General features: G+C 32.6%; 1 protein-coding gene across 3 annotated transcripts in view; it reads right to left on the bottom strand.

The window, feature by feature from the left end:
* Window positions 1-12,668, bottom strand: part of LOC118183042 (phosphatase and actin regulator 2-like) — a 117,374-nt gene extending 104,706 nt beyond the window's left edge. For all 3 annotated transcript variants that reach the window (XM_085808290.1, XM_035352450.2, XM_035352448.2), the window contains exons 1-2: window positions 12,495-12,668; window positions 11,448-11,561 (exon numbers count right to left, since the gene is read on the bottom strand). In XM_085808290.1, the coding sequence (XP_085664416.1) occupies window positions 11,448-11,561; window positions 12,495-12,645 (265 nt within the window). In that variant the 5' untranslated portion in view covers window positions 12,646-12,668. The remainder of the gene's footprint in view (window positions 1-11,447; window positions 11,562-12,494) is intronic.
* Window positions 12,669-26,854: the final 14,186 nt, after the last annotated feature.

Raw genomic sequence — 26,854 nt, 5'->3', positions numbered from 1 at the left:
ACAAAGACTACGTAGAAGAATTTCATAAACATATTGTTACAGGCAATTTAACAATAGTTGAAAACCTACTTTTAAGAAATTTAATGGAAAAAGTCACCAAATTTAGACCAGTACTGTAAATAAGCAAAAATCACAGTTTTAAAAGTTTCATAAAAAATCTAGATGAGTTCATAGTTAAAACTAGTTACAAATTAAATATTCCAAATTCTGCCTTTATGGCTTGGAAACATGAAGTGTTAGAAGAACTGAAACAAAGAATTCAAAGGATTGAATTTAACAGCAATTTTCCTTGGAATTTCCTCAATCCTCTATTGCAAGATTTAAAACAAAAATTCATAATAACCAAAATTGAAAAGCCAATAATAATTTCAGCATTATTTGATAATTCTTTTATATCTCACTAATTAATACTGAACTAATTCATAATAACCAAAATTGAAAAGCGAATAATAATTTCAGCATTATTTGGAAATTTTTTTATATCTCACTAATTAATACTGAACTAAATTATGCCATTACTTACAAACTTACCAATGCACAAGAAAATGTCATTACAAAAAAAACTAAAAGCAATTCATAAGAAACTACAAATTTCACAACCATCTAACTACAATCGATTAGCAAATCTACATGCTCTTCCTAAATTCCATAAATCACCAATCAAATTTAGATGTATAACAAATGGTACAAATAATTATAAAAAGAATATAGATTACATATTTGCAATTAAACTTAAAAAAATCTGTATTTTAATTCATCAACTAGTTAACAAGCAACACAACTATAGTTGGATTATTTATAATAATGCTTCAGTTCTCAACAAATTTAAAAGTTAAAAATAAACAACATTAACTGCTATGACTTTGAAAACCTTTATACTTCTCTACCATTAGAAGAAATGTTTACTAGTTTAATGCAACTCCCACAACTTTTTCCTGACATGCTTAACATCCTTTGAATTGAAAGATGGAATACTTACCTGAATTGTGCATTATTTAATAACTACATTAAATTTAATAATAAGATCTTTCAGCAGGTGAGAGGAATTCCAATGGGAGCAAACAGTTCTACACAAATATGTAACCTATTTCTTTTTGCTTATGATTATAAATTCCAACTAAGTTTGAATAAGAATGAATTAAAGTTATTTGCAAATACATTTAGATACATAGATTATATTATAACTTTCAATAATAATTCTGCTTTTGAGCAATACAAAATTTACCCAAATAATTTAACACTTAATAAAACTAATACGAATCAAGATACTATTGAATACCTAGACCTGCTCATAATTAAAAAAAGCAAAATTAAATTATATGATAAAAGGAGTAATTTCCAGTTTAATATTATTAAACTAATTAATTGGAATTCTAATATCTATAGAAAAGTAATAGGAAACACTTTTTATAGCCAAATAATCAGAATAAAAAATATATGTACTGAAATAGAAGATTTGAAGGGGAAAAAATAAAGCTAATTAATGTTCAAGTTAATAACCAAATCCCAACACAATTTATTAATTTATATATTACAAAGACACACATTAACTTTTTTTTATAATTTTTTGACTCTTTATGGTATGATAACATTACCTTAAACCTTAAATGGAGGGTAATGCAGGATTTTGAAGGCATTATCTTGTAAATATTGTAAAAATTAATTTGTAAATATGTATATATAATCAATACTGGATTCTTTCCTTTCACTAATGAAAGGCCAACTCTTTTGAAAAGTCTCAATTATAGCGCGAATTGAGTGAAGATTTTTGTCTTTTTCTAATTTTCCTTACTTTTGGCGAGTATTTAGTGAAATTTTAATTAAACCACTTGAAATCCAGTTTTAATAAATTTAGAATATTGCAATAAATTCTTTCTTTAAATATAACATTTAAAAAAATTTCAAAATCTAAATTAAAATGAAATTTTTCTTCAAAATAATTTTATTAGTAGTTTTCTTCAAAAACTTTTCAATTTTTACATTCTTAATATTTTACACTACTTTGCAACATTTTTTCACATATGCATTTTACATTTTTTTACACATTTTTACAACAGAACACACATTTTACATTACATAAAAGTTTACAGAATACGTTTTTTTTTTCATTATATTCATCACAGAGCAACTTTACACTCAACCTTAACATTAGCGCCCTCTATTTAAAGTTCGCAGAACACATTACTTACATTACTTAGTTTGGCAATGCTTCTCTTTCCCCCCAAAAAACAAACTAGTTGATAAGTTTAATTAAAACTTACTATTTACTTGCCTTTTTAGTATTCTTTAAGTATAACTTATGCATTGTTTTTTTATAGATAATGTCTAGCATCTTTTTGATTAATATGCATAATTTGTGTAGGGGAAGTTTCTGTAGGCAAGAGTTCCTAAACTACTTCAGTTTTCTAAAAATTTGGTTTTCTACTCTTACTTTTTTTAATTATTTAATTTTAATTCTTGTCTTTTAATTTCTCAAAGTTACACTTGTTTAAATTTCTTTTTAGTAATTCATCACATTTGGTATTACTTTTAGAACCCTTGCCTACATGGATAACAAAACATGAATAGAATGACTGAAGAGTTAGGTTTGGAGGCAACTTCCCCTTGATAAGTCTGTCTCCTACCAGCTCAACAATCATCCACTTATGCATTTTTCTAAATAAATTTTTTAGGATTAAATATTTTTGGAATTTTAATTTTATATTTTTTCATCGATTTTGATACTTGAACTTGATTTACATATGCCCTCAGAATTTAATTGATACTGTAATTAGTTTGCAACAATAATTAATAATTTATTTGTTTGCATTAAATTTCATTTAAATTGACTTTAAATTTGCTTTTTACAAATACAGAATGTTTGTTAAATTTAAATATATATGTGATGTACCAGCTTTTGCCAGGAATAAATAGATTATTGAAGAATCATAAATGTAGACATAGCTTAAATTATCAGATGATAAGTTTAAAAAACAGGATCCATTTATTATTGGTCAAGAGAAATAGCAGTTACAAAATCAGATATCCGGAGTAAATAAAAAAGAACTACTAATAAGATTTTGTATGAAATTTACTGCATCGTGACATTTAAGAATAAGCCCCGATATTCTTTCGCAAGTTCTTTTATAGCCTCTCGAAAGGCGAAGCTTCCAAGAAATGACATCAGTCTCGTCAGCCAATCCAGTTCACTTTAAATATTTCCAGAACATTCTATAACTGTAAGCGTAGAAAAGGCGGGAAAAACAACTTGACTACGGGGCTGTGCATTTAATTCCACGTACTTTCAAATAAGAGAACCGCCGCCATTAAAAATGAAAAGAACATACAGTTAGAAATTTAAGTGTAATTTTGACTATGGAATTTTATTATTACAAATATATATATTATTATATAATGTGCCAAATTCGACTGTTATTTCCTTATCTTCATTTATATATATAAATTTATTTATTTGCGATATGCCAGCCTGTTGGCCACTAGATCATTATGTTGCGTTCTCTCCAATATTTTTCCAAAAGACAATTAAAATGAGATAATGCACAGCATTTGTCAATGTGAGCAGTGATCATGCCTTGTCCAGTGAATGCAGAATATACACAGAACAGTCGACAATATTAAAATGAAATAAATAGGTATGGAGATACAGTCAAAAGTCGTTAATCCAGACTCGTTGGGACTTCGGCGATTCCGGATTATTGATCATCAGTTTAAATCTGGTAAGATGGCATGCAGAAATTATAAAATTAAAAATATGAAACGGTAATTTATGAAATAAAGAACAATTATGATCTAAAGGGTATCAAAATTTACAAAAAAAAAAAGCTTAATATTTATTTGTTTACTTTATTAAACATTTCTTTCAATGTAAGTTGTTTTAAGTTGCTTCGTTTTATGTGATAATACTTTCTCTTTAATTCTATAAACAGACATAATTTCTTGTTCAGTTACAAAGTTCCGCTGTTCAAATCCTATAATTGCTGTGTCGAGAATACCGACTAATTTGTCAATCGAAATATTTTCGTTTTCAATAACCGCTGTCTCACTTTCTTCACTATCGGAAGCAAATTATAATGACGAGGAATTTGATTTAAATCCTATCAAAGACGGAATACATCGAGATGAAATACTACATTTAGTAAGGAATTATAAGCCAAATAAAATGAAAACATCTGCCCTGAAGATAAGGATAGTGCTGACAGATCAACTTCCAATTCATTGTGCACCGCGGCGTTCCCCTCCCCCCACGCCGCCGCAGAGCAGCGTGAAATTGATAAACAGATTTCGGAATGGTTAGGCCATTTTTTGCAGCAATTCCACTTTTGTTTAATGGACTTCGAAACATACTTTTGCTTTGTAGATCCTTTATATACTAGTAAATATATATTGGAAATTCTATTTGACATAATCGAAAGTTCAAGCTTACTTTTATAAAATTGCTCTAACAGTCTGCAAAAAATAATAAGCCGAATCCAATTCAAAGATTAAGGAACAACGCAATCTGCAACATTAACTGAATTAGATAATTTTAGCTTAGCTTATACCGTCCGTTATACATTAAACACGCATGCGTAAACGTATTTTGCGCATGCACACACGCATATTCGCAGCCGTAAAGGTCTTACGCGCATGCGTCAACGAAACGCATGCACAGAAAGTTTGTAGCTTTGAGGTCCAGATTATGGGTGTCCGAATTAATGACTTTTGACTGTAGTCATGTCTAGTCAACAGTCTAAAAGTGGCCATTGCAGCTTCATAAGGAGCATCTGGAAAAAGACTAGAATTGGTGGTGAGGATACTCCAGGATTTAGTACAGGAAGCACAAGCAGACACTGTACAAAAGGAACATCTTCATTCTGTTCTTTTAATCTCCAATTTTGAAGAATGAAAGGGCAAATTTCTGTTTGGTTTGTGAATTAAATTGCAATCTCTTCTCTAAAAAAGGTCCTCTTTCTCATTTCCCTCAACACCACAGTGGGTGGGTACCTACTGGCAAGACATTTTGCATTAAATTCTCTGAAGCAGAGATCTACATTGAAGGACATGAAGGCTTTTATTCTTCTGACTGGATGTAAAGCCTGAAGAGCAAATGTTAAATCAGAGAATCACAGCCCTCTCAAAGGAATCTCAAAGGAATTCTCAAAGGAAAGCTGCTGAAGAGCTTTCCATTTGCCAGAATACCAGGTGACCCAAAAGTCCTTGAAAATTCGCCCATCAGTGGCCAAGTGGTAATGTCGTTGAATACTGGTAGTTTGGTCTGAGGTTCGAATCATGCAAACGGGCTGGCTGCATGGGTGTTTTCGTAGTTTTCCCCATGTGTAATGTGTATACGAGCCAGTTGCCCTTAAAAAATCCTACACAAAGGCATCCCTTCCTTAAGGCAGATAGCCCTCAAGTGCTTTGCAGTAATCTAATAAACCAAACCAAACCTTGAAAATTCAATAATTCACCGACTAATATGGGTAGAGAGGTAAAAACTGACACACATGCTTAAAATGTCAAGGTGTTTTATTAAAAGAAGAAAACATGTTTAAAACGGACATATAACAAACATATAACATGTCGCTTCATATAACAAAAGCAATCATTAGCATAACAATTGATTTTAGCAAAGAATATTTTCTTTATAACAAATATTCAACATGTCGGCTGTCATTCATCAACAATACCTGTAGTTGAAGGACAATGTTAGGAATAGCACAGTAGAGCATCTCTGTAGGTATGGTGAGAAACTGCCGTTGGATGTTGTCTTTCAGCATCCCTAATGAGGTTAGAGGATCACAGTAGACTTGCTATTTCAGATAACCCCACAACCAATAATCACATAGATTGGGACCTGAGAAGCCAAGCATGATGCAAGTGGTGGCTCAGCATGCAATCCTCACCAAACAATGTGTGCAAGAGATCTTTCACACATGTAGCAATATGGGATGGAGTGCCCTCCTGCATTAAAGTCATACCTTCCATCAAGTGTTTATCAACAGACTAGGGATGATGCATTCTGTAAATTATCGACATACCTCGCACCCATCACACTGACAGTTTGAACAGCAGAACCACGTATTTCCTCAAAGAAAAAGCATCCAATCAAAGTTGATGTGATAAATCCACATCATACCATGACCAATACCCCGAGGCGATGATAGAAAAGTGACAAAGTCACGAAGGGACTAATTCCTTCTCTCATTTCATACATGATTCTCATAAGGCATCAGACACTTTGCCGCCATATGTTGGCCTTTTTTTGAATTTTTGTTTCTTACTTTCAATAAAACCCCAAGTCATTTCGAGCATGTGTGTCAGTTTTTAACTCTCTACCTATATTATTCCGTGAATTACAGAATTTTCAAATGTTAACAGACTTTGGGGTAATCTGGTAGATAGCTTGTCATTAAAATGGGTCATGAAATTTCCAACTGGCTCATTAAAAAAAAAAAAAAAAAAATACCAGCCCCAGCTCCTTGTGTAAAGTCCAAAGGGGAACTATCACTACAGATATCCATAAAAATACTCATGCAGTTTTTATATTTGCCATGGCTGGTCATAATAATGTTTTAAATGATGTAAATATGCATATAATGGTATTTTTAAATAAAAAAAAATTGCACAAATTGTGAATAGCTAATTTTTTGGGGGGGGGATTGTAATATATATATAGTTTTATTTAGTAAAAGTTTTAAAGTATTCTAAAAAACAGAACACAAAAAATGTAAGTCTTACTAAGAATATTAATTTTCAGCATTTGAGACTTTTCAGATATTTTGGTTTACCTTGAAGAGTTAGAAAAGTTACAAAATATATTAAAATAATTTGAGGCTTATTCTTTCCCCTTTCATGTCATTCAGTGACATTCTTCCATGATTCATTAGTGTGGAACACTTTGTAATTTATAATTTTATTACATTAGGGATGGCAAAAGAATAATAATTAAAATACAGCATTCATATTCTTATACAATTTATTACTTCAGAATTATCTAATAATCATACAAAAATTCACTGACCGCGTTGGACCATCGCTGTTTCATGCTGGAATTCAGGAAAGTTCAATAGCCATACTTAAGTTTTCCAAAAGGAACAAATCCTTATTTACATCAATTTGAAAGTAGTGAAACAGGTTTCAAATGGAAAGAAATGGCTGATTCTAAACAATAATTCAATGATAGTTTACTTTCAGTATGTAGAACCGATGAAGAAACGGTAGATTTTCTCTGTAAAACTATTAAAAGAAACGAAGACAAAAGATATGAAGTAGGTTTGCCATGGAAAAGTGGACTTCCAGAATTAGAAACAAATAAGGAATTAGCCACTAAACGGTTAATGTCAACTACCAAAAATCTCATACGATCTGGACATTTAAGAGAATACGATGATGTGTTTAATGAGTGGGTTCGGGATGGAATTATTGAAATTGTAGATAAAGACGAGAAAAAGGGACACTATTTACCACATCATCCTGTGATAAAAACTGGTTTAACAACAACAAAAATTCGTCCGGTTTTTGATGCGTCGACGAACGATTCCAAAGGAAATTCCTTGAATACTTGTTTAGAAAAGGGGCCAAATTTATTAGAACTGGTACCCAAATTGATAATGCAGTTTCGGAAAAACGCAATTGACATAACGTCAGACATCAAAAAAGCATTTTTACAAATCAGTTTGAATCGAAGGGATGAAAGTGCCTCTGCGAATATGCCTCTATGCCCTGCAGCTAATGCATCAGATTCCAGTGAAGATGATGATTCATCACCCAAAATCCCAGATTTTGTTATTAGAGCTGGTCGACGTGTTAAAATTCCCAATAGACTTGATTTATAACTTTTGTTGCAATTTATAGGTATCCTACAAATTGCAAGATGGGAGGTTGTTTGAGTAATACCAGCTACAACTCAACTCTGTTTAGGTTTTATGTTTTGAAAATAAGTTCTATTGTTTCTGTAAGAATAACTGCTTCTAAATTTTTTGGAAATATCTGCAATTAAAGTGTTTTTTCATATTAAATCCATAGTTATTTTCGAATCCTTTAAAACCCCAATTAAAGCTTGATGTGACTAAAAGTACTCTTTTTTTCAAGTTCTAAAAACTCCGATTCTTCTCCAATACCTTCTAACAAATGTTGATCTATTACAGCTTTGTAATATGCTCATGAAACTTCGGATTCTTCTTAAATCTGCACTACAGTGACTAATCATTTTTCTGCTACCTCAAAATTATTCTGCAATTATCCTATATGCTCATTCCAGGATATATCTGTTGTCCTCGAATTTCATGGATTCTTGACACTTTCTAAAAGTAATGCCATCTGCTAAGTTATGACTGACATCACAGTTACAAGAAATTTCCAAAGCTTCCAATTGTCATAAATTTCTCATCAATTCGGATGCTGAACAACTTCTAAATTATTTTTAACTTGTATCAAATTCTATATGATACTAAATGTTTCCAATGCATTATATGTGTTTTCTGTTCCACTCACAGACCACCACAATTTAGTTTTTACGGCTACTTAAGATTCAGAAATTCAGCAGACTCTTCCCATAAACCATCCACATGCAAATCTTATGTTTTAAAGATTTTCTCTACAAAATTGTTTCAGAGAATCAGTACAATGTTTCCATTTTTTTTTACATCTTCGTAAAAAATTATTAAATTTCGTAACTAACAAGAAATAGAATAATTATGTTTAGACATTGATCAGTTTAAGTTTACTAAGAACTTTCTAAAAACAAATAAAATTAATTAATTACTTTCTTTTTGACATAAATTTATTTTTACATATTCCACACATAGACAGTGTTTATAAATGAATGCTGTGGTTTTAAAAATTAATAATATATCGATGTATTACCTTACCGTGGCAAAATCTGCACTGTAAGCATTGGCAACTGTCCAAGTTTCTCATGTGCTGCCTGCTGTTTGCTTGTCATTCTTGCTGTGCAGCTGCAGTGTCAGTTTCCAAAATTGTGCTGCAACAGGAAAAGGCTTTTTGTGTATTCCATTTTGAGGTGTCCAGATTTGTGGTTTCAGTGCAACCTGAATTTTGTGCATGTTTATTGTGCAATATCCCATGAGAAAGTGTGCAATCCATTTTTCTCCAAGCAAGAAACTGTGATCAATGACTCATTTCTAGACACGTTGGAAACCTGTTTGTTACTTTAGCTGAACACCAATTATGATGATTACATTTTGCAGCTGGCTGGTGCTCCATCCCATTTTCACAGGAATGTATGACAGCTTCCCAATCATGTTCTTCACCAATGCTGGATTGGATGTGCTGTAACAGGAGAAAACAATACTCTGCCATGGCCATGCTGTTCACTAGGTTTAACACCATGTGATTTTCTTTTGAGGTTTGTTAACCCCTTCGAGCCGGGTAGCGAAAACGTGCGCTTATCGCGGAGGCTGGCAGTGTCTTCCGCGAGCGTCTCTCCAGGGCCGGGGGCTTTTTTGCTAATAAGCCTAAATCCATGAAATTTCCGAAGTATCAACGCATTGTTTAATAATGCTCTATAGAGTATTTAAACGGCTTATGTTTTATAGATATTTTTATATATATACTTTAATTACCTTATTTCTTGTTTAAATGCATATTTTACACATTTTATTTTAATTACTCACCATTTTATGACTTTTAACATTATAATCTGAAAACTAAATATATTACTTAAAATTCTCTTTTCGTATGAAAAATTTTAAAACAGGGATCTACACACAGTCCTACGTTACATTCCTTGAACTCATAATAACTCATTTGCCATTTTGGAGGATTTCTCCGAGAATGTGAACAAATGAAGCATCGTCGTCTCATTTTCTTATCAGTTTCTTCTGAACAAAGTTTTGGAAAATGTCTTTCAGAATCAATATCAGAATATCAGAATTTCAGAAGCAATATCTGAAATATTTTGCATCATTTCTGCTATTTCATGCTCTGTTAAACGCTTTAGCGCATATAAAACTTGTACTTACAATAAACAACTACCACATGCGAATAAAGTGTGATTTAAAGAGACGTCATAAATCACGCCATTCGGAAACATTTAGTTCCCCGTTTGTTTATATAATCAAAAACACGTGTATGTGAGTCATGCTTCTCTCATTTCAAGTAGAAGGTCTAATGCACATGTATCTGAAACCATATGGACATACAGTGCCGTCTTGTGGCAGAAATTATAGTTTGAAAAATGTTCCAAGGTACTGGCACAAATACGTGACAGTCGGTAGAGAATGCAACAATGCTCTGGCACGCCTGCGTGTCGGCCGGTAGATAAGTGTGTTCGTTGCTGGCACGTATACATGACAGTCGGTGTGAAGGGGTTAAAGACCAAGTTTATAATGTAACTGCTGATGCTCATGTCCATTGGGGAAGTTTACAATCGGATAAAGCATGCACTGCAGACTGCCATGCTGGACATGCTACACCGAGTATGGGAAGAATTTGATTACTGTGTAGATGTGTGTTATGTGACCAGGGGTACACATATCAAAGGACTGAGATAAATGCATCCAAACCTTAGACAGTTTACCCTGCTTACACTGTAAGATTAGCTCATATAAAGCAATACATTGATTTATTATTAATTTTTAAAAGTGCATCATACATTTATAAACACCCTGTATTTTACCTGCATAAGAGCTGTACCACTTACATGCGAAAGCTGCATGTGGGTCTTAATACTCACTATGGCCTCCTCTGGAATATATAACATGCCAAGGACCTAGGAGAGGAATTAGTGTTTCCAGAATGGCATTGAAAGAAATTAGTGTTTCTACCATGGCAAAGCACGAGAGCTATCTTTCAAAGGAAAAGTTATGCTTTGTGAAAGACTTTCCAAGGAAAACTGGCTTTTATTTAAATGATGTAGAGGATAATGCAAGCATACGCAACCTGTCATTCTGTCACCATAAACTAAATATTTGTTGAAAATATTAGTACTTTGTGGCTTTAGTTCTTGATAGGACTTGGTGCCCAGAAGTCTGAAATGTTTTATTTGATACATCAGCAAAACTAACTTAAAAAAGTCCATTTTCTGTTTTTTGATAACACTTTTTTTTGTTGTTACTCAATGGGGGAGGGAAATTATAATTAATTAGATAATATAAATATCTTTCACTGCACCTTTTATTGTTAAAGCAGGATAATGTAGAATGCATAAAATTCTATCATTACTACTTCATGTCATATTTGGTCACAACATTATGAAAACCATCTTTCCATGAAATTCTTAAATTTGTGAAGCTTCAAATAATAAATTTAATCTGGAATGACTTTAAAACATATTAGAATATTTTTTTTTTTTTTCAGTATTAATGCTGTAAGACACACAAAATAGAATTGAATCTCTCTTAGCATATTTGTATAAAATTTTTGTCAGGTTACCTACAATATAAAAATTATGAAATATTATTTGGAAATTTCATCATAAAAATTACACATTTTTAATGGAATATTACTTTTTTTTGCAAGGAATTCTGCTTCTTCTTTTATTACATCATAGTCTGGTAATAGAACACCTCGTTTAATTAATTCTTCTTTGGTAGCTCTCATGGAAATTTTCCTTTCTAGAACTAAATGGAATGTATGATCACTATGAAAAATTTTAAATTGAAGGCAAGCAAACAACACTTCAAATGAAAAAAAAAAATTGTAAACTATTACACATTATAATTTTTTGACTTAAGAATTAACACCAGAAATTCTTTAACCCATGAACCAGCGTGTCTATTTGACCCCACCTTCATAAACTGGAATGCTCCTCTTAAAAAATGATTCACTATCACTTCACTTCTTTAGCAGTTGTCATCAATCTAAAATTAAGGTTACGATGTAGTGTCATCACCTTAATTTTAGATCAGGTTTCAAATTTCTATTGTCTTGATTTGCCATATAATTATTTTAAGAAAATACCTAATAATATAATAATAATTATAAAATAATACTTGTATTACACCTAGTAAAAAATACAATATCTAGTATAAAAATATATTAGACAATATTATAATCTGGTATACAAATATAATAATTATATTTTAATGCAGAAAAATAATAAAATTATGATATATTTTTGTTTGCATTTTAACATAATAACTGATACGCATTTTCAAAACATGGTAAATATAATTCGAACAATTTCATATTTGTATCAATATTTGCAGACAATTATTTGAGAACATAAACAATACATTTTATGTAGATATACTTTACAAAACATATCTCAAGCAGCAGTAATTTGAAAAAAGTAAATATTAATTGTTGGTTCAAATATGCTCTATGCATATCCTCAGTGCACATTCTTCTGGGTTAAATTAACTAAACTTCATGCAAAATTAATTGGAACTCAGAATTATTTCATTACAAAAAAAAATATTATTTAGAAGGAAAAAATTAATTAAACAAAATATCAAATATATCAATGAAAAGTACTGAGACAGAATAACTTTAATATGATATATGAACTGTATACTATACAAGAATGAAACTCTAACACACTAAATCTATACCTCGAGATGTCTGTTCAAATTTATCACTTTTTTTCTTTCTTTTCCATTTCCAAGGCTTAAATAATCTTCCTAAAGCAGACAGACGACTTTGTTTACCCTCCATAGGAGTAATTGATGTTCTTGAATTAGAACCAAGTGAACCAGTTCTCATACTTCCTGTTGTTTTCTTCCCAGCTGTTTCAAATAGAAAAAAATGAACATACATTTACTACTAAAACACTGAACTTTGCTTTATCAACAATACATAACCTACATATAATATTTTAACTTACTTTTCTGGAACATTTTTTCAATTATGATAATAAAATTTAAAAATTAATAACTCATCAATGATAATGACAAATTATACACATATAATTCAAAATTTTATCTTCTATATTTTTTCTAATTATTTAATTTTTAAAACAAATACACATGAAAGTTACTTTTTTCATTCTTAATTTTCACAAGTTAATATTCATGTCTAAATTTTATGCCAAATAGTGACATGCAACAGTTGCCAAGTGTATGAAATAAAGGAAAGGAATAAATTTCAACAGTGATACTCATAAATTGAATTCCTTAAGTTACAAAATTCACTCATAAACTGAGTAGTTTAAGTTGCAAGAATATATATTTTAAGGTATTTTAAAATTCACTATGTATTCTTATGTTACTACTACAACTACAAATCTTTCTACTAAGTTATAAGCATTAACACATCTTGGAAAGAATGTCACTGAATTAAAGCAGAAAAAAGATGTTATGAAAAAAGCAGTATGCTCTACACAGATATCACAATATAAACACAGATGAACTAAACTGAAATCATTTCCAGTATATCTACAGCTGTATAAAATTACTTTTAGAGTATATATTTATTTCCAGCTGCTTATCTTTTGAAGCAAATAATAAAGTTATGGAAAAAAAAATTAGTTATTAACTTTCTCACATGATGCACTTGTATAAATAATTCTTCAATTTTATTTTTAAGCACTCTAAATGTATTTTCATTCCATTCAATACCAAAAATAGCCACTTATCAGTTGTTAATACAACCAAATTATGATTTAAAGTTCACCTCACATTTCAAAACAGCATTCCTTAATTGTACTTTTAAGATTCCCTTTGCAGTATTTTTTGCCTGCATAAAAATTTGTCTGCTTCTTCTGTTTCTCTGATTGTTTTTTACAATGACATTTTTCTCGACACAAATATTTAACTGAAGGTGAGACCATGAATATGTCAGTGAAAATTATACCTGTACACGTAATTTAGTATTACATTAAAAATCAAACATAAAAATCACAGTTTTGGAGAAATTACATTTCTGTATCTGCCATGCCCAAACAGACTATACTTAAATAACTAAGAAATCTTCTTTGCTTGCTGAAAAACAGAAACTAATCTGAAATGGTAAAACAGTTACTTTTATTTTTGCACTTAACCACCACAGCAGCCAGTTTCATTATTTTTCATTATTCAGGGAGGAAGAAATAACAAAAAGCAAAGTAAATAATAAAACAGAGGGTTGAAGCAATAAGATTGTAGAAATATTTAATATAAGATATGTTAATACAATATGTTATATATAACATTTTCATAAAGCTGAATGGTGATGAAATAGAAGAAGATTTATTAATTTTATTCTGCACTGTATTAACAGGTAGAAAGAAAGCAAATTAATTAAATGAAATTTTCCCTTCTCCCTTATGTTTAAAGGTTTGGTTTATTTTACTATGGCAAAGTCTGCAAGGGCTATCTGCTTAAGGGGATGGAGAGACTTTCTAAGGGAAACCAGCTCATATCCATGCTACACACGGAAAAACCATAAAAACGCCCTTGCAGCCAGCCTGTTTGCCTGGAATCAAACATAGTAGGTTCAAATTACAAGTGCTCAGTGACTTCATTACTTGGCCACTAGTGTACCCTTATGTATAATGAACTCACCTTTCACCACACTTCCTTTGCTACTGTCATATTTAATCACAGATTGAGTTTAATTACACTGTCCAGTTTCTATGAACAAAAACTACAGAAGTTCACAGAAAAAACAACTGTGAATTTCACCAACACTGCTATGAATCAATATTGCTGATTAACTGATTAAACTAAAGTAACATTGCAAAATGCTTCTGTTTCACATGTATGTTTCTCTGCAGGGATTAAACGTTGATCTTTTTTTTTTTTTTTTTTTTTTAAGAGTCAAGCAAAATGCATTGAAAAGCCAAAACATTATTTCAAACACAATGAAAACGTTTTATCCAGATTGCTCTCAAAGGTTTAGTCAAGATTCGGGTACATTACGGTAGTCTGTCAGCCCTATTATTACCCAGTAAGGTTATGTTACTGCCACAGACAATATAAGCATTTTCAGTGACTATGACCATTCATCCTAAGGTGCAAATATTCTCTCTTACAGGAGACGCAGTTGACAGAGAAGAAAAAATAGTAATGCATGCATCTTATATCATTCAGACCCAGTTTTCTATGCATGCTGATGCTGATGAGGTTTCCAATCTTTTATATCTTCCTTAAATACCAGACCTTAATATTATTGAGCCCACTGTAAAGTTTTCTAAAACTCACCAAGGGTTCAATAATAACCTTCTTCTCTAGAAAATGGTTTGAACTCAGAATCCACTTTACAGGAATTTCAGCAAATTTTGAAATAAAACGTTATAATAGCCTGATATCAACCATAAAAGACATATGTCCATTTTTAAAAGAAATCAGATGGCCTTGAAAGAAAAAAATCACTACTGGCAAAGGAATTCATTCTTGTACAGACCTTTTTAAGCTATGTTATGAATTTTCCTCTAACTGAAGCTTAAATTTAGCTTTAAATACAATAATTATGTGTACTCTTACTAAAGCACACCTGCGAAAACCAACTACTAATTTTAAAATTTAAGTACTCATTGTATGGAGAATACACATAGATATTTTTTAACCAATGTTAATTGACATGGGTTTAGAAATTTATTCCTGAAGAGCTATATTTTAACAGCATTTACTATTTATTATCTAAATGTGCATAAGTACTTATTTTCATAAAATTCCACTCATTCTAATTATGTTTAAGTCATTAAAAAATACGAAAACAAAGCAGTTTAAATAAGAAGTAACAAACAGCAAATAACAACAAATCTCAAGAACATAATAAAAGTGTTAATGCCACTTAGAAATTTAAGATTCAACACGTACCTTTTAACTGAAGTATCTCTGGAGTTCTGGTTACACTTAAAAATGACTAGACTAATGTTTAGTTATATTTCAGGAATTACCCTAACACATATATACTTTTTTTACTCTAAAATTTAGTGTTTGAAAAATTCCTAAAAGCATTATATTTCTAAACATGCTGATATTCTACACTAGAAGAATTGTCTCCTTCCAGGTCCAGTTCTATTGATGTCAAATATTTAGGTAACTATAAAGTCAAAAATATTTCATGGATTTTCATAGAACGTTTCATAGGTATTCTTTGTCTCAACTTACAGAGCCAATACAGATAGCTTGACCTCGAGGCTTTGCCACCCAACTTATTCTTGCCTTTGGGCACAGTGCTAATGCACCCCAGATCTAAATCAAAAACAAGCGAATGGCCTTCGGCCTCACAAGAATTATAGGTTAATAATCATCTGTAGTAGTCACCTTTAGCGAAATTGACGATTCTGATTTTAAAATTTTATAAAAAAATGTGCATTTCTTACACTAGGCTCACTACATATGCAAAAAAGAATTACACTGCAAATCATTAAATGACACATATTTACTCATATTGAATACAACTTTATTTGATATTAAATTTCAGTTCATGGAGTTTCGGTAATTTTTCTTTTGTATTGTTGACACATATAAGGGTTGTAAAGCTTATAATTCATGCACATACATTTTACATTATTTGATGCATGGTTGTATACATGATTTTTATTGAAATTTTATGTTATTTGATGTATAAAACCGGAAAAAAAAGTCAAAATATATGCTAACCTTCTACATTTATTATTTAACCCCTTCGCGCCGACTGTCACGTATAGGTGCCAGAAACGAACGCACTTACCTACCGGCCGACACGCAGGCGTGCCAGAGGATTGTTCCATTCTCTACCGACTGTCACGTATTTGTGCCAGTACTTTGGAACATTTTTAAAACTATAATTTCTGCCACAAGATGGCACTGTATGTCCATATGGTTTCAGATACATGTAAATTAGACCTTCTACTCCAAATGAGAGAAGCATGACTCACATACATGTGTTTTTGATTATATAAACAAACGGGGAAATAAATGTTTCCGAATGGCGTGATTTATGACGTCTCTTTAAATCGCACGTGGTAGTTGTTTACTGTAAGTAGAGAAGTTTTATTTGCTCTAAAGTGTTGGGTATTTCGGTTTGCAGTTCAATTTTTAGAAAATAATTAGATCTTGTTAGACGTGAATTCTTTGTTTTTACCGTTGCAATGTCGAAGCGTCGAAAATGTTTAACAGAGCATGAAATAGCAGAAATGATGCAAAATATTTCAGATATTGATTCTGAAATTCTGATATTAATTCTGAAAGATTAACTGAAAGACATTTTCCAAAATTTGTTCAGAAGAGACTGATAAGAAAATGAAACGACGATGCTTCGTTTGTTCACATTCCCGGAAAAATCCTCCAAAACGGCAAATGAGTTATTATGAGTGCAAGGAATGTAACGTAGGACTGTGTGTAGATCCCTGTTTTCAAATTTTTCATACGAAAAGAGAATTTTAAGTAATATATTTAGTTTTCAGATGTATAATGTTAAAATTCATAAAATGGTGAGTAATTAAAATAAAATGTGTAAAATATGCATTTAAACAAGAAATAAGGTAATTAAAGTATATATATAAAAATATTTATAAAGCATAAGCCATTTAAATACTCTATAGAGCATTATTAAACAATAACTTCATGGATTCAGGCTTAGTAGCAAAAAAGCCCCCTGCCCTGGTGAGACGCTCGCGTAAGACACTGCCGGCCTCAGCGATAAGCGCGCGTTTTCGCTACCCGGCTCGAAGGGGTTAAGAGCGTTTTTAATTCAATATCAAATGTTTGGAATGATAAAGATGAAAAGTTTTGTGTAGTGCATGTTTGTGTATAAGGATATATAGAAATGTTGATACATACCATTGTTCATATGCTGGATTATAATACTATGATTCATAAATGTACAATTTATTTGCTTTACATATATTTACTAATAATGCATTTTATCATTAAAATTGCACACAGTTTGCTAACATTTATTAATAGAAATATTTAGCAGAAATGCTGAAATACTATAAATGTACAGCTTATTTGCCTTCTCAAAGTTCACAAAACTAGTGCTGACTATTAAAAATTTAATGTCAAGAAGAAAAGCAGTTAGCAAGCTAATACTTGTTTTAAAAATACATTATAATGGAAGAATGAAACGATTAAAATTTCTGGTAATTTTGAGGTACAGAACATGGAAAATTCAGTAATTGGGCATCTAGCTGCCTCAAATAAAACTTATACAGTTATTATATGCCTTGGAGATGAAGACTAAACTGCTGTTGTACTGGCATGCAGTTGTTATGCTAGTCTCTCTGCAACTACTGAGAAGCAATTTTCAATTAAGACATCTGGAAAACATACTGGCAAAGGCAGGAGTTACACACTGTACATATGGAAACAACAAACTATGTCTCCCATTATCCTGAAAAAGGTGAGGTGATGAAAGCCCTGAAGATACGGCACAGCCATAAGCAATATGACTCAACAATACAACTCAGTTTAATTCACAGCCTGGATGGCCATCAGTCATTTAGAAACATGCTAAATGCAACTCATTGCAGCAGAAGCCTTTGGAGTAACTCAAAGTGTCCAGGCCATAAAATCGGTTTTGGGAAACTGGAAACATAAGTGATGAGGAGAATGTACCAGGCATACAACACAAAATGAAGACTGGTTTTTAACAGCAATTTGAAGAACAAATTACAATAGCAATAGCACCATCTGAGGGACTATTGGCACCAGTGTTTTAACTGAAGCTGTTCAAAAACTTCGTTGTGTTGGTTTGTATGACGGCAGACCTATGGTTTTTATTTAACAGTTGGTCAGCATGCTGACAACGGAAGGTGAGTACAAGAGTGTCTCAGATGGAAACAAAAGAAACATAGCAATTTTGATTTCTCAGGCGAGTCCTGCTTTCGTACACAATTTGACAACAGACAGTTTATTTGGAGATAAGATCCTTCGGCCTTTCGTGGTACCTTACACTGAAGTTGCCAGGAATTAATTCATTTTCATGAATGACAGTGTCAATTTACATTGTATTGAAACTCAACAGAAAATGTTTTCAACATTGCAGGGAGAGGCATTGCTAGCATCTTGTAATTCTCAGAAACAGCCCATCAGCTGGAAACTGCTCTTCTAGATGAGTGAAAGAGAATACAGTCCCTTCTTGATTTAATGCCCCAGAAATATGTAACATTGTGTTCAGCCAGTGGCTGTCACACTCCTTATTAAAATCCTTTTTATAAGAGAAATCACATTCCCACTTACTTTTCACGACACGTACAAAAGAGCCACTTTTTACTTTCCAACAAAAAATGAGGGGAAAAAAACTAATTAAATTTCATTATGCCTTGTTCCATTTGTAGACTTCTTTCCTCACAGCTAACAGCACCTATGGATCACATCAGATTAACAAAACCTTTCCTCATCTGCAGTAAATATAAAAAATCATAACCCCTGTTTTGAGCAGTGTATTTTCCCCATCTGACGGCAATAAAGAAGATTTAACCAAAGTTCTGTCAGTCATGAAATTTATAAATTTGACTATTTCAATTCACTTTTGACTTCCAGACTTACATTGCTTGACATCACATTCATGTGCAAAAATTTAATTTTAGTACTACTGTGAATTATAAATGTTCCTCAGTTTATCCTATCTCTCATTTCTCATCTAAACAAAAATTGACCCCCTTTTTTTTCCGATTTCGGTGCACACTAAGCTTGTTCCTTCAGATTACCTCTTGATAAGGAATCAGGAGATGACTTTAGTTTAACTCAGGTGAATTCAGAAGTTGAGTTACTGAAGAGTACTTGATATTGACAGAGGTGTTTCCTCCCATATTTTTAAACAAATGGTTAAGAAATTTTCATCTTATCAAAATCAAAAACATCTACCATCCTGAGCAGACAAGGATTTAGTAGTTATCCCATTTTCGCTCTGGATTATTAACAAATCTGCACGGGTTTAAATTTAAAACATCTACCATTCTTTAAATTTAGTGCTATTTTCCCCTTACTAATAAAATGTGTAGTTTGATCTTTAAATACACTTTTCCAGATATGAACTAAAATATCTACAGCATTCCTTGCCAGTATGGCTTAATATGCACTGGCCAAGCAAGGGAGGCTTGAAATTTTAAATCAAACAGCATGATACTTATGGTTGGAAAAATGTAACTTACAAATAATACATTGCATACCACTCTTGATCAGAAAAACCCCACTTTCCACTTCTCTGACTCTAAAATTATCCAAGAAATATCTTCAGATAGCAAGTTAAGTTTTCCGGAGGCTTTTATGATATATAAAATCTGTGCAATTTAATTAATGATCCAAATTCCAAACCTTAATTGTTAAAGAACTTGATTTTTAGTTACTTCTCATTCATTACTAGATGATGCTAAAAGTTTCATTTTTCCTGTCATTTGGCAGAAATGTCTTGATAGTCCTACTACTTGATATCTATTATACTGTGCATATTGCTGGTATTATACCAATAGCTGTAGCTGAATTTTATACTTTTTAGATATTTGGTAGTTACTGTTCTCAGAACGGTTAAAAAGAACGCCATCTGCCTATGAAAAACTGCAAATATAATCTTTAATATCTTTTCAACAGACTTATGATGCAAAATTTTTTTTTCTCATTCTAGGTCAGATACCGCCAGCATAAACATTAAGTTTTATCTTATGTTTAATAATGAAATTATCTCACTTACGATGCTTGTTTACATGTGCTAGTCAAAACACTATGGATTCTAAAAGGCAGAATTTTGGGTACTTTCCATTAAAGCAATGTAATTTTTTTTTTTTTTTTTTTTCTCCTCAGTCGTACTCCCTTGATGCCAAGTATCCCTTTTTTATTCGGCTTCTTTCCTAGTGATAGTTGCCTTTATAAATATTGTACAACACTTTTCATCTAATCTTTTTTTTATTTTTTTAAATGCAGTGGATTTCATTATTTGCTGGCTATCCTAGTGTTGGTAAATTCTGCTGCCTCCCTTAATTAAAAAATGTTGCCGCCTGGTGCAGCTGCACAGTTTGTAACCAGCTTTGGTTAATTCAAATAGTTATATTACAGAGGTATTGCCAATTCCTTGTTATATGATCCTAACATTCAAATTAATGTATATAACAAAACTACAGGAACTGATAACTTATTTACAAATAATAATAATAACATAGGCCATGTTCTCCCCCCCAATGATTTTTTGAAGGATTTTTGTCATGAAATTAGAGAATGTTTTCTTGTTGCTGTTCTCGATCATTCTGTTTCAGATAATATTGAGCCAAGGTGCAGGTGCTGTAATTAGCCAAAATGATCCAGTATAACACCAAAAATGCATGGTATAACTTTAATGGAAAAAGTAACAACTTTTTTTTTTAATTGCTTGAATTTCCTTAATGCACACACTATGATTCATAACAATACAAATAAAAAACATTTACTTTTGTAAATTATTTTGCATAGATAACAACACTAGAAATTCAAACTTACTTAAAAATTACATATTAAGAAAGAATATTAGAGCAATATTTTCCTCAGTTTAAGCATGATGAAAAGAATACCCTTCCAAAATGTGTATGATTTTATAATACCACATGATGCACAAATGGTGCTCATATTAAGCAAGCATGCATACATGCAATGAAGAGCAAGTAGTGGTAAGCTAGCAGTTTTACTAAAGTCATTAGGGAGTGGGAGGGAAAGGAAACGAAAGGCGAGGACAGTTTTATACCTACTATTCTAGATAACTGAGCAACACAATTTAAATTAGACTTTACATAAAGTGACCAGGTTTTAAGTTCAAAATTTGAGACGCTATATATATAATTTTTGTTTGCAAATAAATTATTAATATTGTGGTGGAGGTGGTATGTAGGTCAATGTATATATAAAAATCAAAATTAATAATTTTTGTTTTATTTTTTAATAGTGATATACAGTAAACTCTCGCTACAACGATACCCGATACAACAATAACTCCCTCTACTACAATGTTTTGTGGTCGTGGTGATTTTGCATATAAACTAATGTTAATCTCCCCTCAATATTGCTATATTCTCTAGAACAATAAACCTCTGTAAAACGATTTTTTCAATCTAAATTTCAGTATTATTTTCTCCCTTTATAATAATATTTTGATTTTCAAATGCTTTTTTTTTTCGTTTTCTTTTGTTATTTTTTCCGTCTATTAAGACTCATTGTGGATATTCAACTTATCCCTGAATAAATAGCTATTGTTCAGATTTCAAAACAGATGAAGACCACCCTTTTGGGAATTGGAGTGGGTGAGGGGGGGTGAAGTGTAAATGTATGCCTAGTCTCATTTCCCAGTAAGCTTTGGAATTCTGATAAGGTTTAAGGACATCTAGACTTGTCTGATCACCTTGTCACAGAACAAGTGCCCTTTGTTAGAGGAACAGGGGGAGATGGAGGCAGGGTGTTGTTAAGTGACGTACTGAAAAGTGAGTTCAGAGGTTGTTTTATAGTCTTTAACGATTTTGAGTTCTACGCGAAACATTTGGTTTAAACTTTTCTTTCTTTCACGCGATATTGTTCCCTAAGATGGCAGGGCGAAAGCAACTATCTTTTCGAGATAAACTGAACGTTATCAATGATATTGATGAGGGAATGAAGCAGATTGATGCGGCTAAGAAACATGGATTATCGCAATCTACAGTTGCAACGTCCCTAAAGAAGAGAAAGCAAATCGAAGATGCTGTAACTTCAAATGAAATTAACCCAGAGCGAAAACAACTGAAAGCTGAGACAAATGAAAACATTGATGTTGCTGTTTTAAAATGGTTTCAAGAGATGAGAGCAACAAATGTCCCAATAAATGGACCTTTATTATGTGCAAAAGCACGGAAATTTGCAGCAATGCTAGGGAACGAAACTTTCAAAGCTAGCAATGGTCGGTTAATGCGTTTTCGAGATCGTCATGGAATAACTTCCCAAGAAGTTCACGGAGAGAAAAAGTCAGCCCCGATAAACGACGCAAATGAATGGCGGCAAAACAAGATGAAAGAAATCTTAGAAAAGTATGCCCTAGAAGACATTTATAATGCAGATGAAGCTGTGCTGTTTTTCCAACTCCTACCCGATCGAACATTGGCATTCAAGGGTGAAAAGTGTTATGGAGGGAAGAAATCAAAGCAGAGACTGACTGTTCTTCTGTGTACAAATAGCACAGGAACGCATAGAATACAACCTCTCGTCATTTGTAAATCATTGAAGCCAAGGTGCTTTACGAACGTGAAAAGTCTTCCTGTGGAGTATAAAGCAAATAAGAAGGCTTGGATGACGTTTAAATTTTTTTCTGAATGGTTACAGAAGTTAGACAATGAAATGAAGAAGAGAAAGAAAAAAATCATTTTGTTGATAGATAACTGCGGTGCTCACACGTCATTTCCAAAGCTACAAAATATTGAAATCGCTTTTTTCCCTGCCAATTGCACTTCAATTTTACAGCCTCTTGATATGGGCATAATTAAGTGCTTCAAAGGATATTACAGAAAACAGTTGGTGGACTCCATACTTGTAAGCTTTGAAAATAAAGTAGAAGACCCTTTCAAAGCTGTAAATGTCAAGGAAGCGTGTGACAATATTGCTGGAAGTTGGTGGGAAGTAACAGAAAAAACCATTTGGAATTGCTGGAAAAAGGCCGGTCTTTGTGTTATGGAAGATAAGAAATCTGATAATGATGAAAATTCCATAGACAATGATCTCTCAGATGATCAAGAATGTGTTTTGCAGATCAAAAGACAGAAATTTGCTTCATGCAGTCATCCTTTAACAGTAAAAGCTTAACTAACCCGCATACTTGGAAATTGGCGAATATTCGGACAGTCGAGCGTAACTTAAAAAAGAGGAGCGGAAGGGGGGTAGACTGTAGCCGCTCTTTAGATTTTTCCACTAAATAAATGCTTTTGACATTTTGATATGTGCATTATATAAAAATAAACCAATGGAACTGAAAAATATTCTGCTTAGCAAGCACAGTAAAACTCTTTTAAGTGTTCATAAACAAATCTCGAACAGAACATCAAAATTAATTATCTCTGCAAAATATCGCAATACATGCGCCATAATTCTTCCTTATGGGATATTACGCAATCGGAATCAACAGCTGCCAGTATTGGGAGAATAAAGAACTAAATAACTGGGGTGTTTTTCATTCTAATTTTCAACAGATGGCGTTAAATTTCCGGAATAGAATCATTCTTTGCTTGGGTTGGTAGACCGCAGAACTTTTAGTCCTATTCAATCCAGATTGGAAAGTGACAAAAAAAAAAAAGGTCTGTTGCTTGTTTTGCAGCGAACTGTAACAGTTTCAATATTCGAGATTTTGTGGAGAAAGGGGAGAACCTCCCAATCTTTGTACTGTATAATGTATTGGCCAAAAAAATTAAGTTATTTTGACTATTCGATTACTTTCCCTTTATTTAAGCCATTCTGAATATTATTCGAGCCCACCAGCAGCTGAGCGGTAAAGTCGCTGAACACTGGTAGTTCGGTCTGACGTTCGAATCCCGCTGGCTGCATGGGCGTTTTATGGTTTTCCCCATGTGTAACGTGTATACGAGCCAGTTTCCCTTAGAAAGTCCTCCACGAAGGCATCCCTCCCTTTAGCCAGATAGCCCTCGTGTGCTTTGGCATAATTGAATAATCCCAATCCCGAATATTATTCCTTAGAAAGCTAATCTGTTCTAAAACACAACCAGGTTTACTATACTTCAGCAGTTACTGCAACTATGTTATTATAAACATTCATACATATGTTCATAATATAAGCATAATGATCATAATAAACACGAATATGAACTGACCAAGCGGAACGAGAATGCAAATTATTAAGATCTTGATAGAAATTCAAACGTGTGTAATATTTGGGTGGGAGGAGAAGAATGCTGAACGTACTGGAATTTTCTACTGCTTTCGCAATTCTTTGACCAATAGAACGACGGCCACCTGTCTGTACTCTTCGTGCACACCAAAGGTTATGTTAATGGAGAGAAAGGGGGGAAAAGCTATTTCTGGGAGTATGATTCATCATCTGACATTCCATATTAGGAAGAAAAGTAGTTTATTTAGTTTCGGCTTTGGTACGGGGGGAAAATAGCGCATTCATTGAAAAAAAGCACTAAAAGCAAAAAATAAGCACTAAAAACAAAAAAATAAGCACTAAAAACAAAAAAATAAGGGCTTTAAAGAAAAAGTAAGCATCGATAAGGGCCTTTATATTTTATTTTCAAATATAAGGACTTATAAGCACTTATAAGGACCGCTACGAACCCTGTTCAAAAAGGGATTTCATTTAATATGATCCAGCTGTCTATTTCCATCTCCTGAAATACTTTCTCCAAATAAGTATGAGCAGTCTGATAAAATGAAACAAATAGCTTCTCGAAATTCAAGAACTTCAAATTGTGACACGTCTTCGTTCTCTTCAAGATTTTCTAAAGTTTTTTAACATTTATTGGAAAAACGTTGTCCTCTATCTTGCTCAATATTGAAGCTCTCAGAGCATCCATTGAAGAAATTGTTATGAAATTAACATGCAGAGTGATGGCTAATTGAATTTTGGACTTCATTAACAAAAAAAAGTAAAGAGAACTTATGTATGTCTTATTGTTTACATGACAATTTTTTAGAATGACAAAAATAACAGTGATGTCAGATGCATAAAACATAATAAAACAATAAAACAATGATGTCACTGAAACTGCACATAATATTAATTAAATGCTCGATTCTGAACAGCCTCCTTCGAGCATGAAAATAGTCATTGTTCATACAGATTAACCTTTACTTATTTGAATGTTTTTACACCAATCAACTTCTGGAAATGAAACTGAGGTGCTGGAAGTGCCTTCGTCAGAATGTCTGCTCGTTGTTCATTACTTCTGACATAGCTTAATTGAAAATGTCCCTTCGAGAACTCATCTTGCACAAACTTGTACCTTTGGTCAATGTGCTTTGTGCGTCCGTGGAACATTGGATTTTTTATGTACTTGATAGTACTCTGATTATGAATTTGTAGGATACGCAATGAGACATTATTAGCTATCTCATTGAACAGGCTCTTCAACCATTAGCATCAGCTGCTGCCATGAACTCTGCCTCTGTCGTCGAATTGGATATGACCTCCTACAGGAGGTCGCCACGTAATTGCACCTCCACCATAGAAAGAAATAACACCATTTTGCGGTTTTGCAGCTGAAGATGATGGTTCGGTAAAACCATCGAAACTAGTCCTGTGAAAATTTTGTAGGTATAATGCTGATTTTTGTTGTTTGACTTCTGAAATAACACCTGTTCGAGACCTGCATGTTTCTGCACAGCTGTTGTTATCTGCATCACTAAACAACATCAAACTTCTATAATCTTCATTATTGTATACAATGCCATGTCCTATGGTATTGCAAAGGTACCTTAATGCTGTCTGTACAACTTTCCAATCAATCTCTGTAGGATTGTTCAGTTTTCGAGACATTAAACTCACTGCGTAAGCAATATCCGGTTGGGTCCCCATAGCTAAGTACAGCAAGCTGCCAACTACTGATCGGTATGAAATTTGACTGCTGAAAGGCTTCGCCTTCTTGATCTTGATCATGCCGTTGTCATTTGGTTGACCATAGTTGACCTTGAGACTCGACTTCTTTACTGGGATGTGTGATGTCTTAGCATCTCCATATCGTTCTAATATCTTTCTTGTAAGTGCTTCTTGGTGCAGGAAGAGTAAGCCGTCTTTCAAACGTTCAATTAGTAAACCAAGGAAACAATTTAACATCGTTACTCAAATGTTAAAATGTTGCTTGAGCTCGTCCATAAATGTGAAGAATGCTGCTTTGTCCTGAACAGCGACAATGCCATCATCAACATAAATCGCCATCAGCATCTTATGTCCATAATCATTTCGTATGAACAGGTAGTTGTCGGATTTACTTTGTATCATACCATGTTTCTTTAGCATGACAGTAAACTTGGCATTCCAACATCGTCCAGCTTGTTTCAAGCCGTATAAAGGTTGAAGCATCTTGCATACACGCTTACTTCCGTCATTATAGCCTTCAGGTTGATACATG

Source organism: Stegodyphus dumicola, chromosome X1, assembly GCF_044657685.1.
Source record: "Stegodyphus dumicola isolate Sdum_Otavi_A_Nest chromosome X1, ASM4465768v1".
NCBI classification, from domain to species: Eukaryota; Metazoa; Arthropoda; class Arachnida; order Araneae; family Eresidae; genus Stegodyphus; species Stegodyphus dumicola.
Note: the sequence above shows the minus strand (reverse complement) of the source record. Positions and strands in the feature narration are given on the sequence as shown.